At 43.8% G+C, this 12,402-nt stretch overlaps 2 protein-coding genes and 1 non-coding gene across 3 annotated transcripts; 1 reads left to right on the plus strand and 2 right to left on the minus strand.

The window, feature by feature from the left end:
* Positions 1 to 27: 27 nt before the first annotated feature.
* Positions 28 to 8,597, minus strand: TCP1 (t-complex 1). The gene is made up of 12 exons (XM_075036056.1): positions 8,437 to 8,597; positions 6,789 to 6,874; positions 5,930 to 6,058; positions 5,541 to 5,638; positions 5,080 to 5,190; positions 4,210 to 4,391; positions 3,447 to 3,573; positions 2,941 to 3,116; positions 2,073 to 2,196; positions 1,048 to 1,240; positions 570 to 733; positions 28 to 329 (listed from the first exon to the last, which is right to left on the minus strand). Exons 1-12 carry the CDS (start codon positions 8,507 to 8,509, stop codon positions 116 to 118), a joined length of 1,677 nt encoding a protein of 558 aa, XP_074892157.1. The 5' UTR covers positions 8,510 to 8,597; the 3' UTR covers positions 28 to 115.
* On the minus strand, positions 7,445 to 7,580 carry LOC142035134 (small nucleolar RNA SNORA29). Its single transcript, XR_012651807.1, has one exon. It is a non-coding gene; the product is annotated as a small nucleolar RNA SNORA29 (small nucleolar RNA).
* An 807-nt stretch (positions 8,598 to 9,404) lies between the features above and the next one.
* On the plus strand, positions 9,405 to 12,169 carry MRPL18 (mitochondrial ribosomal protein L18). The gene is made up of 4 exons (XM_075036059.1): positions 9,405 to 9,572; positions 10,269 to 10,449; positions 11,468 to 11,702; positions 11,962 to 12,169. Exons 1-4 carry the CDS (start codon positions 9,509 to 9,511, stop codon positions 12,031 to 12,033), a joined length of 552 nt encoding a protein of 183 aa, XP_074892160.1. The 5' UTR covers positions 9,405 to 9,508; the 3' UTR covers positions 12,034 to 12,169.
* Positions 12,170 to 12,402: the final 233 nt, after the last annotated feature.

Genomic DNA, 12,402 nt, shown 5'->3' on the forward strand with positions numbered 1-12,402 from the left:
CCAAAAATTAATTTGTTCACAAGAAAATAGCAGCAGCATTCAACCACTTGTTTTATTAACATCTTAGTTACAAGAGTGGGAAGTGTAAGTTAGACAAACATAAATAAAACCTAAGTTATTCTTCAAGTGCTCCAGAGTGAACTGCATCTTCATAGCACCCTCTCTCTTCTTTAGTTTCAGGGTGCAGTTTAATAAGATCATCAATTCGAAGAATAGTAATTGCAGCTTCTGTTGCAAACTTCAGGCTCTTAGTTTTAACCATGGTTGGTTCAAAGACACCGGCTTGCTTGTTATCACGAGGTTTCCCATTGATCAAGTCAAGACCAATCCTGCAAATAAGAAATAGTCAGATGGAGAGGTAGAAGAAGCAGAAATACAGCTGGGAGTACGCTTTCTAACTACTACTACTAGGTCCCAGTGACACATGCGTAGGACTGAAGGACAGAGGGAGAAAAGTTCAGTGATAACCTACACCCTTTTTTTACATGCAAATCATGATTCAGTAAACAGGCAGAACAATTTTCCATCTAAGTCACCAACCCACTTGGCCTTCCTACAGAGATACTTGCCATTTCAGATTTTTGCGATCTGGGTTAACTTGAGCCTCATTGTGGAATGCTCTCAACTTTGCAACAAGATCTGTCGCATCTTGAGCGGCATTTACTGCCAATGTGTTTGGAATTATTAAGAGGGATCTTGCAAATTCCGCTATTGCAAGTTGTTCACGTGATCCCTAGAAAGAGAAAAAAGTTTTTAAACCAATTGCTGCAACAAAAGAGGAAACAATACAGCCATGATGAAGAGTGTCAATAGCAGGCAGGGGTTTTGACATGCAAAACCTATTCTTTTGTCAAAGGAACATCTAGCCTAATTATCAGAGAAAGAATAACTCATCCTCCATTTTAAAGCAGCAGCTTGCATTCTCTAAGATGATTAGGTTTTCATGAACCACAGAACCCACTTCTAGAAGAAGAAAATAATTGCTTGAAAATTCACATTGTCCTAGTTTAACACACGCACACTGTTACTTCTTTGTGTAAGGCTTACCATGCTGGTTGCATAATTTTCAAGATATATTGAAAGTGCTGCCTCTACAGCACCACCACCTGGGACAACAGACTTGGATTCCAATACCCTTTTAACAACACAGAGAGCATCATGTATAGATCGTTCCATTTCATCGCACATGAAGTCATTAGCTCCTCGTAAGATAATTGATGCTGAAGTACGAGCCTTTGTACTAGGGGAAAAAAGGAATCCGAAGTTAGCTGTGTTGAACAGAATATAAACTAAACCTCTTCTTGCTACAATTCTTCTAAAGCCAAGTTCAGTTGAGCCAGATTCTTTCAACATTTAAAAGAAAATCTTAATATTGTTATGCACCCTTCCAGGATATGTACATTGTAACTTAGTATTTTAATTTCTAATACGCAAGAACCTAGTTTTAGTCTTAGAGAAAGCTACCTGACAGAAGTATGACAGACAAGATGTTTTCCCATCAAACAGGGGGGAAATGTAACTAGATACTAAAATTTCTCTTCTGCATAGCCATCAAGTGAGCTGATGACTGCCAATGTTACAGTATAAGCAGTCATGTAACTTCCACACAAGTTCCATGGTCAGATTATTTCATTCATGCACAAATGAGAACACAGGAAGCTGAACACTGAGAAGGGATATTGAAGCCGTGGAATAGTTAAAATCCAAGCTATGTTCTTGTTAAACAAGCTGATACTCAAGTCTTCAGGTAGCAGACTGCAGTGGCATACTAAAAACTTAAAGGGAAAATAGAATGTGTGTGGACAGTTAGCAATTGTTGCTCTTCTTACCCATTAAAAAAACCCCAAAAAACAAAAACCAAAAATACCCTTTGATGAAACAGGTGTCCAGCCCCAGCAAAAGAGATTAAATACTGATACTCTCACCTCTAATCTGCAGTGGACTTGTATACTCTTTCCCATGCATATAACTACTCAAACCACTGAGATAGCGTGGAAGTAAATAAATGGGATTTTATCTCAAACGTAGTGGAAAGTGTATACAAAACTGAGTATTTTAAAAAAGATCCTTACTTCTTGATTAGAATCAGCTCATCGTCACAGATTCTCTCTTGAATCACCTCTTCCGCCTGTCCCAGCATTAATGCCTCAAAACTCTCCTCACCTTCAAGGTTTGCAAGGGTCGAACATACCGTTGCTTTAACAAAAAAAAGTGAAATTAGCATTCAATTCCAGCACATCCTTTGCTGACTTCCCAGAACAGGCACACAGGAAGAAAAATAGGAATTGAAAACAGAAATACAAGCAGCCTAAACAGGTTTTTCTTAAATTCAACAGCACTTCTCAGCAATTCAATATTCCACAGTTTATAATCCATACTGTTCTTTTTGCTCAACTTCTACAGCACGTACTTTTCCACAGCTAGTACAGGCTCCTGTGCTTTACCATAATGAAAATGCTTTCTTGTAAATTTAAGAATTGACAGATAAAAATGTCAAGAACCAGAATTTTTTTAAGTATGTATTTAATGATTAGATAGTTCAAGACAAATTAATAACTCCTAAAACAATGTGCTTAACACAACTCTCCAAACAGAGGCTTATCAATGTGTGCTTAATAAAGACTTCTAAGTAACTACAGATTCTGGCTCCCATTTCCACAAGAGGACAGTCTTCCCAGTTCAAGGCACCATTTTTTTTTCCCCACTGTAAATCTTCAGCAGTCAACTCTTACAGTACTCCTCTACCTTGACAGAAGTCCCTTAAACGCAACAGTGAAGTTAAAACCTTAGAAGAGTGCCTCAGCTCTACTCATCCTCCGCTTGCATGGCTTGCATGTTAAGAAGCCATATTTTGAAAATTAGTTACTAATACCATAACAACAGCCTTTACTTTTAAAAAAAAAAAAAAAAAAAAAAAGAGATATTTTTATATATACAAACCTCCAGATGCCTTAGCAATCCGTTTAAGGTCCTTTTTTACAACTCTTCGTACTGCCATAGCACCAGCATCAACAAAATACTTCAGACACATATCATCAATACCTCCAGTGGTGAGAATAACATTGGCACCAGTGGCCAAAATCTTCTGGATCCTTTCTTTGGTAATGTCCGACTCTCTGAGAGGATAAAGACAAAGTTCTAAAAATGTGTTTAAAAACCTACAATCACATTCTGTCAACCCATTTTCTGAAATTTTAACGCAGAGCTCTGCAAGAAGGGACCACTGCACAATCATACTTGGATTTCTTGAAGACTCACCTAATGCTAGTTCTGCCTCCAGAAATGAAGACTTCTACCATTAATATTTGGTATTGTTGGGAAATGTTAACATTTAAGACGTTTCTACCTTTTGCACTCAGCAAAAATTACACCAAGCCACCTCAACTGAAGAGACCAAAACCAGCCTGTGAAACCCTACTGTCTCAGTTACTCAAGCTTCCACACACCTCTGCCTTATCTGGTCCAGCTTCTCAGGGTCTGAGATAACAACCTGAACACCAAGCTTCATTTTGGCTTTCTGGAGGCTGAAGTCAAGGCATGCAATCTTTGCATTAACTATTCTCTTGGTCATGCCTGACGAGAGGAAACAAGAAAGAAAAAGGATTTTGTCAAATCGAGTTAACAGAACATCAAGTTAGCATTAGAGATTAAAACTAACATTAATTTCACATTTCAGATTTCTATTCAGTTTGCTTCTTCACTTCCAGTTCTGCCCTACAACAGAAAAATCCTAATAGACTTTTACAGAAAGGATTTATTTTTTTTAAAAGTCTCTTCTGTAACCTCTGTTACCTTTTTACAGACTCCATCCCCAAAACATGAATTACCACGAAAATCTGACAGCCTCGCATCCGTTACGTTACTTAATCACAACACAGCTCTGCTAAATGTTAACCGTTCTCTACAAACCTGACATTGGCTCCCCACAAGGGAGGCATTTATGTTCCAGAAGATCACAGCATCATGATGCTGCTACCGAGCTAGGGAACCTATAGTCACTCACCAACACTTTGCAGATCACTACTAGCCGGCAGACCCTAGCCGAGAAACCACTGCTGAAGCAGTAAGGTTTTTTTGTGTTTTTGTTTAATTGTTCTAGAATTGAAAACACACGATTTGCTACTAATGCAGTCAGTAAGAAGATCCATGCAGAAAGACTAAGAGGACTGAGTTCACATAAAAGCTTTATGAAACATAGCACGTTCTTACCCTGTGAGCCCACCACGCAGTTCAGAGCGTAACCGTTCACAAGTATGCTCTCTTTTTGGCTGCGGCCATGTGCCTTCAAAACATTAACCGAGTTGATTGGATACCGAGCCTGACCTTTCTGGTCCGTATATTTAACTGCCAGTGCAGCATCCACCACCATATTAGCAAAGAAATCACCATCACTAAAATGTTGTTAAGGTTAAAACTGAATAAGAAAACTAGTATTACGCTGAAGAAAAAAAAGTCACTGATAGTGCCCAAACTAGGAGTCAAATACTGATTCTAAAAAACAAACTCCAGAAAGGCATGGAAGTGCTAGCTTTCTTTACCATTGCCTTAAATGAACGAGAGTAATTCTTAAAGCTGAAACACTGCTAAGAAAATTAGGACAGGCTAACGTGATGTTTGCATTTTACGCACCTTTTGTTCCTTAACAAATATACCTATCCTATGGTCAGTCTGCATTCCCTTGTTAGTGCAAAAGCTAAAAAATGCAGGTTTTTCTGTGACTATCGAGTAAAATGCAACCTTCTTTCCTCTAGTTTCACTCACCAGGTACTTGACATTTGCAACAGGTTCTTCCATTCACACAATTCCTTATCTAGTCTCGCTAACACACCATGTTGTAAGGAAACAATACACTGTTAAAGCTACTGTTACGTGCCTAACCAGGTTTAAATAAATTGGACGAGTCTGAACATGTTCTCCCATGCCACATAACAGTATCTGTGAAATATTTTTCACACCCCTCTTATAAAAACAACAGCTTGCATACTATACCCCATTCATAAAAACTGCTGTGAAAGAAACTAGCCCAGCTACTCAAGCTCTCCAATCCCTCTAACCTAACTTGATCAAATTAAAGGATACATTCCTATAATTTTAGAGGACATTGATGTTTTAGCAGCATTAATTAGGCACTCCCTGCCCAATTCATCTGTGTTAATAATAAGATTTTCATTGATGTAGCGAACTGCTTCCCTGTAGAATAAAGACAAAAACTGGTAAAGAATTCCACCCCCACAAAAAGATAAAAATCTTACATGTTTTCAGCCCTTCTAATTGTTACCTCAAGGAACACAGGGATGAAATTGATTCAGGTTCTAGGACGGGAACGTGACATTTTTATGGGATTACAGAAACACAAAATAGAACCCCCCCCCAAAACCAAACCAACCAAAAAAACCAACACCCCCCCAAATCAAAACACTATATCCACTTTGCACTGAGAAGCCTGTATTAACACAGACACAAATACAGAAATAAACAAAAAGCATGCACTTATTGTACCTTAAAAAATGCAATGTACTTCAACTGTATTAGTTTCTTACTTGCAAGCAAGTCGGTATCCACCAATAATGGAGGTAGGATGAATTTTCTGTTTCACAAGCTCATCTGCATTTTTTAGAAGTTCTGCAGCAATAATTACCTGTTTGAAATACAAACACTAAATACATGTATTCTATATGAGCAAAATAACTATCTATTGCCATTAAGTGGAAAGTAGAATCACAAATAGTTGTCCAACGTCTACTTGGCAGAAACAAGTACTTGCAACCTAGAATTATACTTGCTTATATTCAGTCAACTGCAAGCTTTTTTTATTCTGTATGTATAATTGTTCAACACTGCATCAAGATTCATAACAGATAAATTAAAAGCGGCATTGTGATAATGAAACACTGACTTTTGGTGTACCTGACTAAAACTTTCTACATACCACTGAGGTTGTCCCATCACCAACTTCTTTGTCTTGCAGATCTGCCAGCTCACAAAGAACTTTTGCAGCAGGATGTTCCACTTCTAGCAGCTTCAGAATGGTTGCACCATCATTAGTAATGGTCACATCCTAATTTTCAGAAATCAAATGTTAATACAAAGTATGTTTCTATTATGTTTTGACTGGTGTGTTTCATAACATTGATACAAATGAAAGTTAATTATTCTTCACAAATGTCCATAAAATAACTATTTATACCAAATGTTTACTACTTCTTTTTAAACAGGAGTCCCATTCTACCAACAGAAATGTTACCAGCGCAGAACCGGCACTTTCATTTTATCAGAAAAGTCTTTGTTACAGAAACTCATCAAACATTTTGCACATACCCCCTAACACAGTATTTTATTACAACAGCTTGTAAAATGGCAAACTTTCCTCATTTGCTTGAAATATTTTAAAATACGAAATACTGCTTCAAAATTGTTATAGGATTAATTCTTTTGTTATTTCTTCTAATGTGGAGACCAGGACATACAAGTCAACACCACCATAAGGCCTGACTTTAACGGTGATATTCATTCCTGTGAATTTGACCAATACTTGTAAATGGTGACAAGAACTTACACGTAGAAAAGAGACAACTGTACCACATAAACTACAGTACCAGATTAAACTAAAATGATGTAGCACACATTACCCGATGCTCAATTTTACCACAGTTGTCCTCCTACCCCGTCTCAAAACCATGGAAAAAAACCAGGCACATGCACATTAAACCTATGAAGCACACTAAGCGGAAGCACTTTTACACAGGAATACAAGTCCTCCTGACACTTCTTAAAGAAAGCTTACTTACCCCAATATCATCCACCAACATCTTATCCAGACCAACTGGCCCAAGAGAACTCTTCACAATATTGGCAATAGCAGACGCAGCAGTAACTGCAAAAATGAAAGAAAAAGTTTTATCTTTCCAACTTGAAGGTGATTCAGGTTTACAAGAAAATATTCCAAGAACCTGCAATTCAGAAACTTGAGATAAAGTGACCTAATTTAGGATTAGGTTTCTACCTAGCTAAGCTAGTAATAGTTTGCTGCTATTCAAAAATACAATCTGTGCCAAACCTCACTCGTCCCTCCAAGCTGGTTCAGCTACCTAAGCTGGCAACGCTAACTTATCAGAAAAAAAGAATAGTTTTCTGCTGGCTTGGTAAGATGGAGGACACTACTGAGGTCAGAAGAGCAGTGGTGGTAGCTCAGTAGAGGTTGGTAGCACTGTTTCTTTTGGCAGCAGCAACTCATGGCTTGAAACTTCACTCTCATTTACTCCTCAGTTCTAGGCAGATACAGAACAATGGTATCACCATATATCAATTAGTAACATATTTTTTAGTCCCAACTAGGTCCGTGACTGAAACAAAACACTTCTTCCGTAACTAAGTCAAGGAAGAAAAAAATGACCTTTTAGTCACAACTAAAGTAACATGAAACGTCTAACACAGTTGCTTTTTTAAAAGGATGTTCTGCCAATTTCATATAGGAAAAAGATACAATCAACCTTTTCCTTCAGACCATGGCAAGTTTTCCTTTATCCCACAAGCATAGCCACTTAATCTGGAAACTGAAAAAGTGGTAGTATAATGGGAATAGTTACCACTCAGACCTTCACTCTGAACTCCAAACAAAAGCAACTATTTCTTTGGCTTTAGAGAAGTAATGGCAGCTTTCTGAAAGAAATAACCGTTGTACCAAAGGGTACATTGTCAAGTAGAATCTCAACCGCAGGCTGAAGTAATTTTCATTCTAAGTGCTCCACCTCAAGTATCATCAGAGCTGTGCGACTGTCGCGATCATCAGGAAGCAGGTCTTCAGCTTCTTCCTTTGTCTTTTATCTACTCAGAAACCGAGAACAGTCTCGGAATTTGCAGCCTTCCCCCGGGACTCGACACAAAATCCTCAGAAACGTGGAACGTTTTTGAGAACTACAGCTAAAGACCCCCACCTTGAGGACGGTCCCCACTTTCAGAAGCAGATTATTTCCCTGTGCTCTTGACCAGTAAGCTTCCCCGGCCGCGCCTTCACCACCAAGCCTCCTCAAACAGTCTGCAGGCCTTGCCGGCTCAGGCCCTACGAGCTCGGGATGGAACCGAGCCGGCCTCCGGTCAGCTGCCGCCCCCCCTCCCGCTGGATGCTTCTCCCCAGGAAGGGGGGGGGGGGGACGCGGGATCACTTCGCCACCGAGACGCTGGGGAGCGGCACGGGATGGCGCAAGCCTCTCCTCTCCCCCTGGGCGCTGCGGAGAAAGAGCAGTGCCACCCCCCACCACCCCCCCAGGCTCCTAGCGGCTCGGGGCTGAGGGAAGCCGGCGGCAGGGCGAGACCCTTCCTGGGTGGGGGCAGAGCCGGGTGAGCACATGGCGGCGGGAACGGCCGCGCCATGTTACCTCCTCGCCGCCCCTCCCTCCACCGGTCATCAAGCCCCCGCCGGCAGCGCGCGGCCGTTACCGTTTTGCGTGCGGATCGTGTCGCCGCTGGTCCGCTCGCCGAAGACAGCCAGGGGTCCCTCCATCGCCGCCATCTTCCCGCCCGGCCGCCGCGCCAAGCCCAGCGGGACGGCAGCGCGCGGAGCCACGGAATGGCCAGAGGGGCCGCAGGGAACGCTGGGTACACGCCGCCCCACCCCCCACCACGCGGGAGCGGGTGGAGGGAGAGGGGACGGCCCCGCCCGCGCGAGAGGCGGGGCCGCGCCCTGCCCGCCCAATCCAGGCGCGCGGGGCGGCCCAGCCTCAAGCCGCGATTGGTGGGCGCGGTTGAACAAAGCCGCCACGCCCCGGGAGAGTGGGGTGTGGGGGCAGGAAAGCTTCCAGCAGGTTCTAGAAGGCAGCGCGGACTCGCGCGCGTGCGCGCCCCATCTCTCTCCTCTCATAAGGAGCGGGCCGGGGCGGAGGAGGGCTGCAGCTGCCGCCTTCCCCTCGGCCGAGGGTGCTGGGCTTGTAAGCGGTCGGGATAACCCTGCAGCGGCCGGAGCAGCGGGCTGGGCGGCTCAGCGCCCGCCGCTGCCGTCGGGGGGCTCGGCGGTATCGCACGCCTCCCGGCGCTGCTTGTGCCCGAGTCAGTAGCGGTGGATCCCTAGTCTGCAGCGCGAAAGGCGCGGTTTTGCTTTTAATAACGGTAGGCAGTTTTTGTAGCGGCTCTGGTCTCTCATCCCGTGGCTTTTGAGAGGCGGTGGGAGCCTGCTTCCTGGGCCCGCTGCAGGACACATTGCCCCGGTGTCTGCAGTTCGGTGTCTCCTCGCGCCCCTTTTCCAAGGGGAAAAATCAAATACCATCTCCGAGTCGGGGAAGAGTTTCCCGCTTTATTCTGTAAAACGCGTCAGACACAACCAGGCCCTTCCCTGGACAGCTTGCCGAGGGGGCGCTGGGCCGGCGCTTCTGCCTGACCTCATCGACTGCGGGCGGAAGTCCCTGCGGCCGGCTTCCGGGGGAAGTGCCGCCCTCGCCAAGATGGCGGCGCCCAGCTGCCCGTGAGCGGCGGGGAGGCGACTGCTGCCCGAGGCCGTGGCGGGCACCGGCTCCCCATGGCGCTGAGCAGCCGCAGCCGCCTGCTGCTGGCGGCCGGCGGGCTCCAGGCGCGCAGAGCGGGTAAGCTCAGCCGCTCTGCGGCTCGCCATGCCGGCCCTTCCCGGCAGGGAGGCTCCGCGCCGCCTCACCGCGCCGTGCTGCCGGCAGAGGGGTGATCCCAGGGCTGTTCCGCCGTGCGCAGGCCCCAGTCGGTGCCGGGCTCCCGCCTGTAATAGGCGTTCGGGTTACTGTGGGACTGGGCCGCTGCTGGGGCGTCTCTGGCCGGGGCGGGCGGTCTGACAAGGAGAGACGCTGCCCATCGCTCTGGTGAGCGGTTCCCGCTGCTTCTCTGGACCTAAAAGTTGTGTAGCAGAGTGAGTGTGCGAGCCTAACTCCAGATTCCTCTTTGTTAGGTTAATCAGTGACGATTAGGCTGACAGCATAGAGGATTTTTACCTTGTTATTGTTTTTTTCTGTACTTCCAGTGTTTTGTAAAGCCTTAATCCTAGGGATCTTCTGGTCATGCATGAGTTTATACTTCATGCGTGAGTTTTGAAGCAGTGTTAATATGCTTTTCATTTTTAGCTTACAGTTCACATGATGAATTGCAGAAACAGGTTGACCTCTGGTAATCTATCAAGTGTTTAAAAAACAAAAAACCAGATTTTGCTCTGCTAACTTTTAGAGGCTGCATCAGTCTGTCTTGTATTCGTTCTACTGTCTGCGTTATATTTTTTTTTTAAGTCTGGGGGATTTTATGTTCTGTTTTTCCCCAAGGTCTTCGTTTCGCATCAACTACGGCCACTCCCAAAACTGAGACCGAAGTGGACACAAGCGAAAATGAGGTTGTTGCCCCAGAGTTCACTAACAGGAATCCTCGGAACTTGGAGCAGTTGGCCCTGGCTAGGAAGGAGCGTGGCTGGAAGACAACATGGCCAAAGCGTGAATTCTGGCATAGGTGAGTCAGAAAGTCACCAGCACAACTGAAGACTCCAAAAGAAAACAAACAAATAAGACAAAGCCAAACCCCAGAAACCCGCCAGGTGGAATGTCTCCAAAGTGCACTTTTTGAGTTGTTGAATCAGTTGCCCCCTTAGTTGTTCTTAATCAACAGCTATCTTTTGTGCTTGGAGAACAGTAGGCTCGCATCATGTCAAAGTTAGCATACATGTTGAAGATTTTTCTGTCTGTTGTTAAGGTAGCAGTAATACTGCTTGAGCAACTGCTGTTTAATTTAGGATTCTCCTAGTCCTGTGTTGACCATGCATCATTGTTTTATCTGAGGCACTGTAATAGTCAGTTTGGGGGGGGGTTTTGTTTGTTTTTTAAGAAAATGCTGATTGCTTGTCATGTGGAAAATAAGTTCATTTTAAGCTGAGGATGCAAAATCATTATTTTGTTCTTGAGGGGAGAACCACATCCAGTTTGTTCATACCTGGAACTCTGATTTTGTCTCAATCTGATAAGAAATAGTTGCTCCTAGTATCTGTGGTTATGTGTTACGGCTTATGAAGTACTGCTTGACTACTTGCTGATCCTGACAAGTTGTCACCTGGTGTGTAAGCACAAGCCTTTCAGAGACTGCGTCGCGAACCTGAAGTTACATTTCTGCTGGAGCCGTTCCCCTGGTCTAGCTCATAAGCACCTGTACCGGATTGTGCAGGTGGACAGTGCTTGGTTTGGAGTGCATGCTGGCGTGAGGCAGCGTAGGACTGTGCACCTGAGTAACTGGTGAAAAGTTGCTCTTGGAATTTCACTCTGCTGAACTGGTAATATGAGTCCTATTTTATGTCCTGACAAGCAAAACCCTAGATAATAAAAGCAATATCCAGAATTCATTATTATATTAATAGTTCTAGTACATTCAGTTATGTTTCACAAAGTGAGTTACTTACACGTTTAAGCATTTGAAGGTGTGCTCTCCATACATCTGGAAAAGACATCATAATCCCGTGTTCTTTCTTTCCTTCACTCAGATTACGGCTTGAGCGGACACAGCATTATGTAGAAGCCTTCGTTGAGCGCTGTAACGGGGATGTTGTGGTATCTGCCTCTACCCGAGAGTGGGCCATAAAGAGGCATCTCTACAGTCCCAAGGGAGTAACAGCATGCAGAAACCTTGGCCGTGTAATGGCACAGCGCTGTTTGGAAGCAGGAATCAACTTTGTGAACTTTAAAGCTGTTATCCCCTGGGAATATCGTTGTGACTCGGCAAGTACCCATCTCCTTACGCTTATTTGGCCCTTTTTAAGCATTAATTTTACTCCTCTTCACCATTAATTTTCTTATGTGGCTTGACAATCCCTTCCTGCAACACTCAAAAGGGTAGCTTTGACAAACTGCAGTTCCTGGCATTGTGCTTCAGTGAGGCTGTTAACCTCTGCCCCTCCACATAACGTGTCCCCACTGATACTTTGGTGCTGATGGCTTTTCTTGGTATTTATTCTTGTCTCTCTGTCTTTTAAACAAGATTCAGGAATTTGAAAAAGCTATGCAGGAGGGTGGTGTCATTCTGCGTGAGCCACGAAGAATCCATCAGTAAAAGGGAGACCGTTGGGAAAACTTTCCAAGGCACGACGATCGCTTTTTTAGGTGTGTGTGCTGGCACAGTGAAGGTCCAGAGCTGGAAAAAGGTGGAACGTGGCATCTTACAATAAAATATTTTTAAATGGACAGAAGCATGTCATATTCTTTATTCTAAAATTATCAACACCTTTAAGGCTGGAATAAATTGTTACCATAGTTCAGCCTGACACGTTAACAGCATTTACTTCAAAATTCAGTAATTTTAAGGTATATTTTATTTTTAATATTTGATTTTGTGTCTGTTCTAACCTGACCTCTGGAAATGCTTAGACGTTTGATCCCTGTACACTGCCCATCTAATTTAGTGAAGTGCAGTCATTAGGTG

This window comes from Buteo buteo, chromosome 9 (assembly GCF_964188355.1).
Source record: "Buteo buteo chromosome 9, bButBut1.hap1.1, whole genome shotgun sequence".
In the NCBI taxonomy this organism is placed as follows: domain Eukaryota; kingdom Metazoa; phylum Chordata; class Aves; order Accipitriformes; family Accipitridae; genus Buteo; species Buteo buteo.

Coding starts and splice junctions, on each gene's coding strand:
- TCP1 (XM_075036056.1), bottom strand. CDS start 8,509: ATGGCGGCGATGGAGGGACCCCTGGCTGTCTTCGGCGAGCGGACCAGC. Junction 2,197..2,940: donor GATTGCTAAGGCATCTGGAG/GTTTGTATATAT, acceptor TTTTTGTTAAAG/CAACGGTATGTTCGACCCTT. Junction 330..569: donor GATCGCAAAAATCTGAAATG/GCAAGTATCTCT, acceptor TCTTATTTGCAG/GATTGGTCTTGACTTGATCA.
- MRPL18 (XM_075036059.1), top strand. CDS start 9,509: ATGGCGCTGAGCAGCCGCAGCCGCCTGCTGCTGGCGGCCGGCGGGCTC. Junction 9,573..10,268: donor GCTCCAGGCGCGCAGAGCGG/GTAAGCTCAGCC, acceptor TTTTTCCCCAAG/GTCTTCGTTTCGCATCAACT. Junction 10,450..11,467: donor AAGCGTGAATTCTGGCATAG/GTGAGTCAGAAA, acceptor TCCTTCACTCAG/ATTACGGCTTGAGCGGACAC.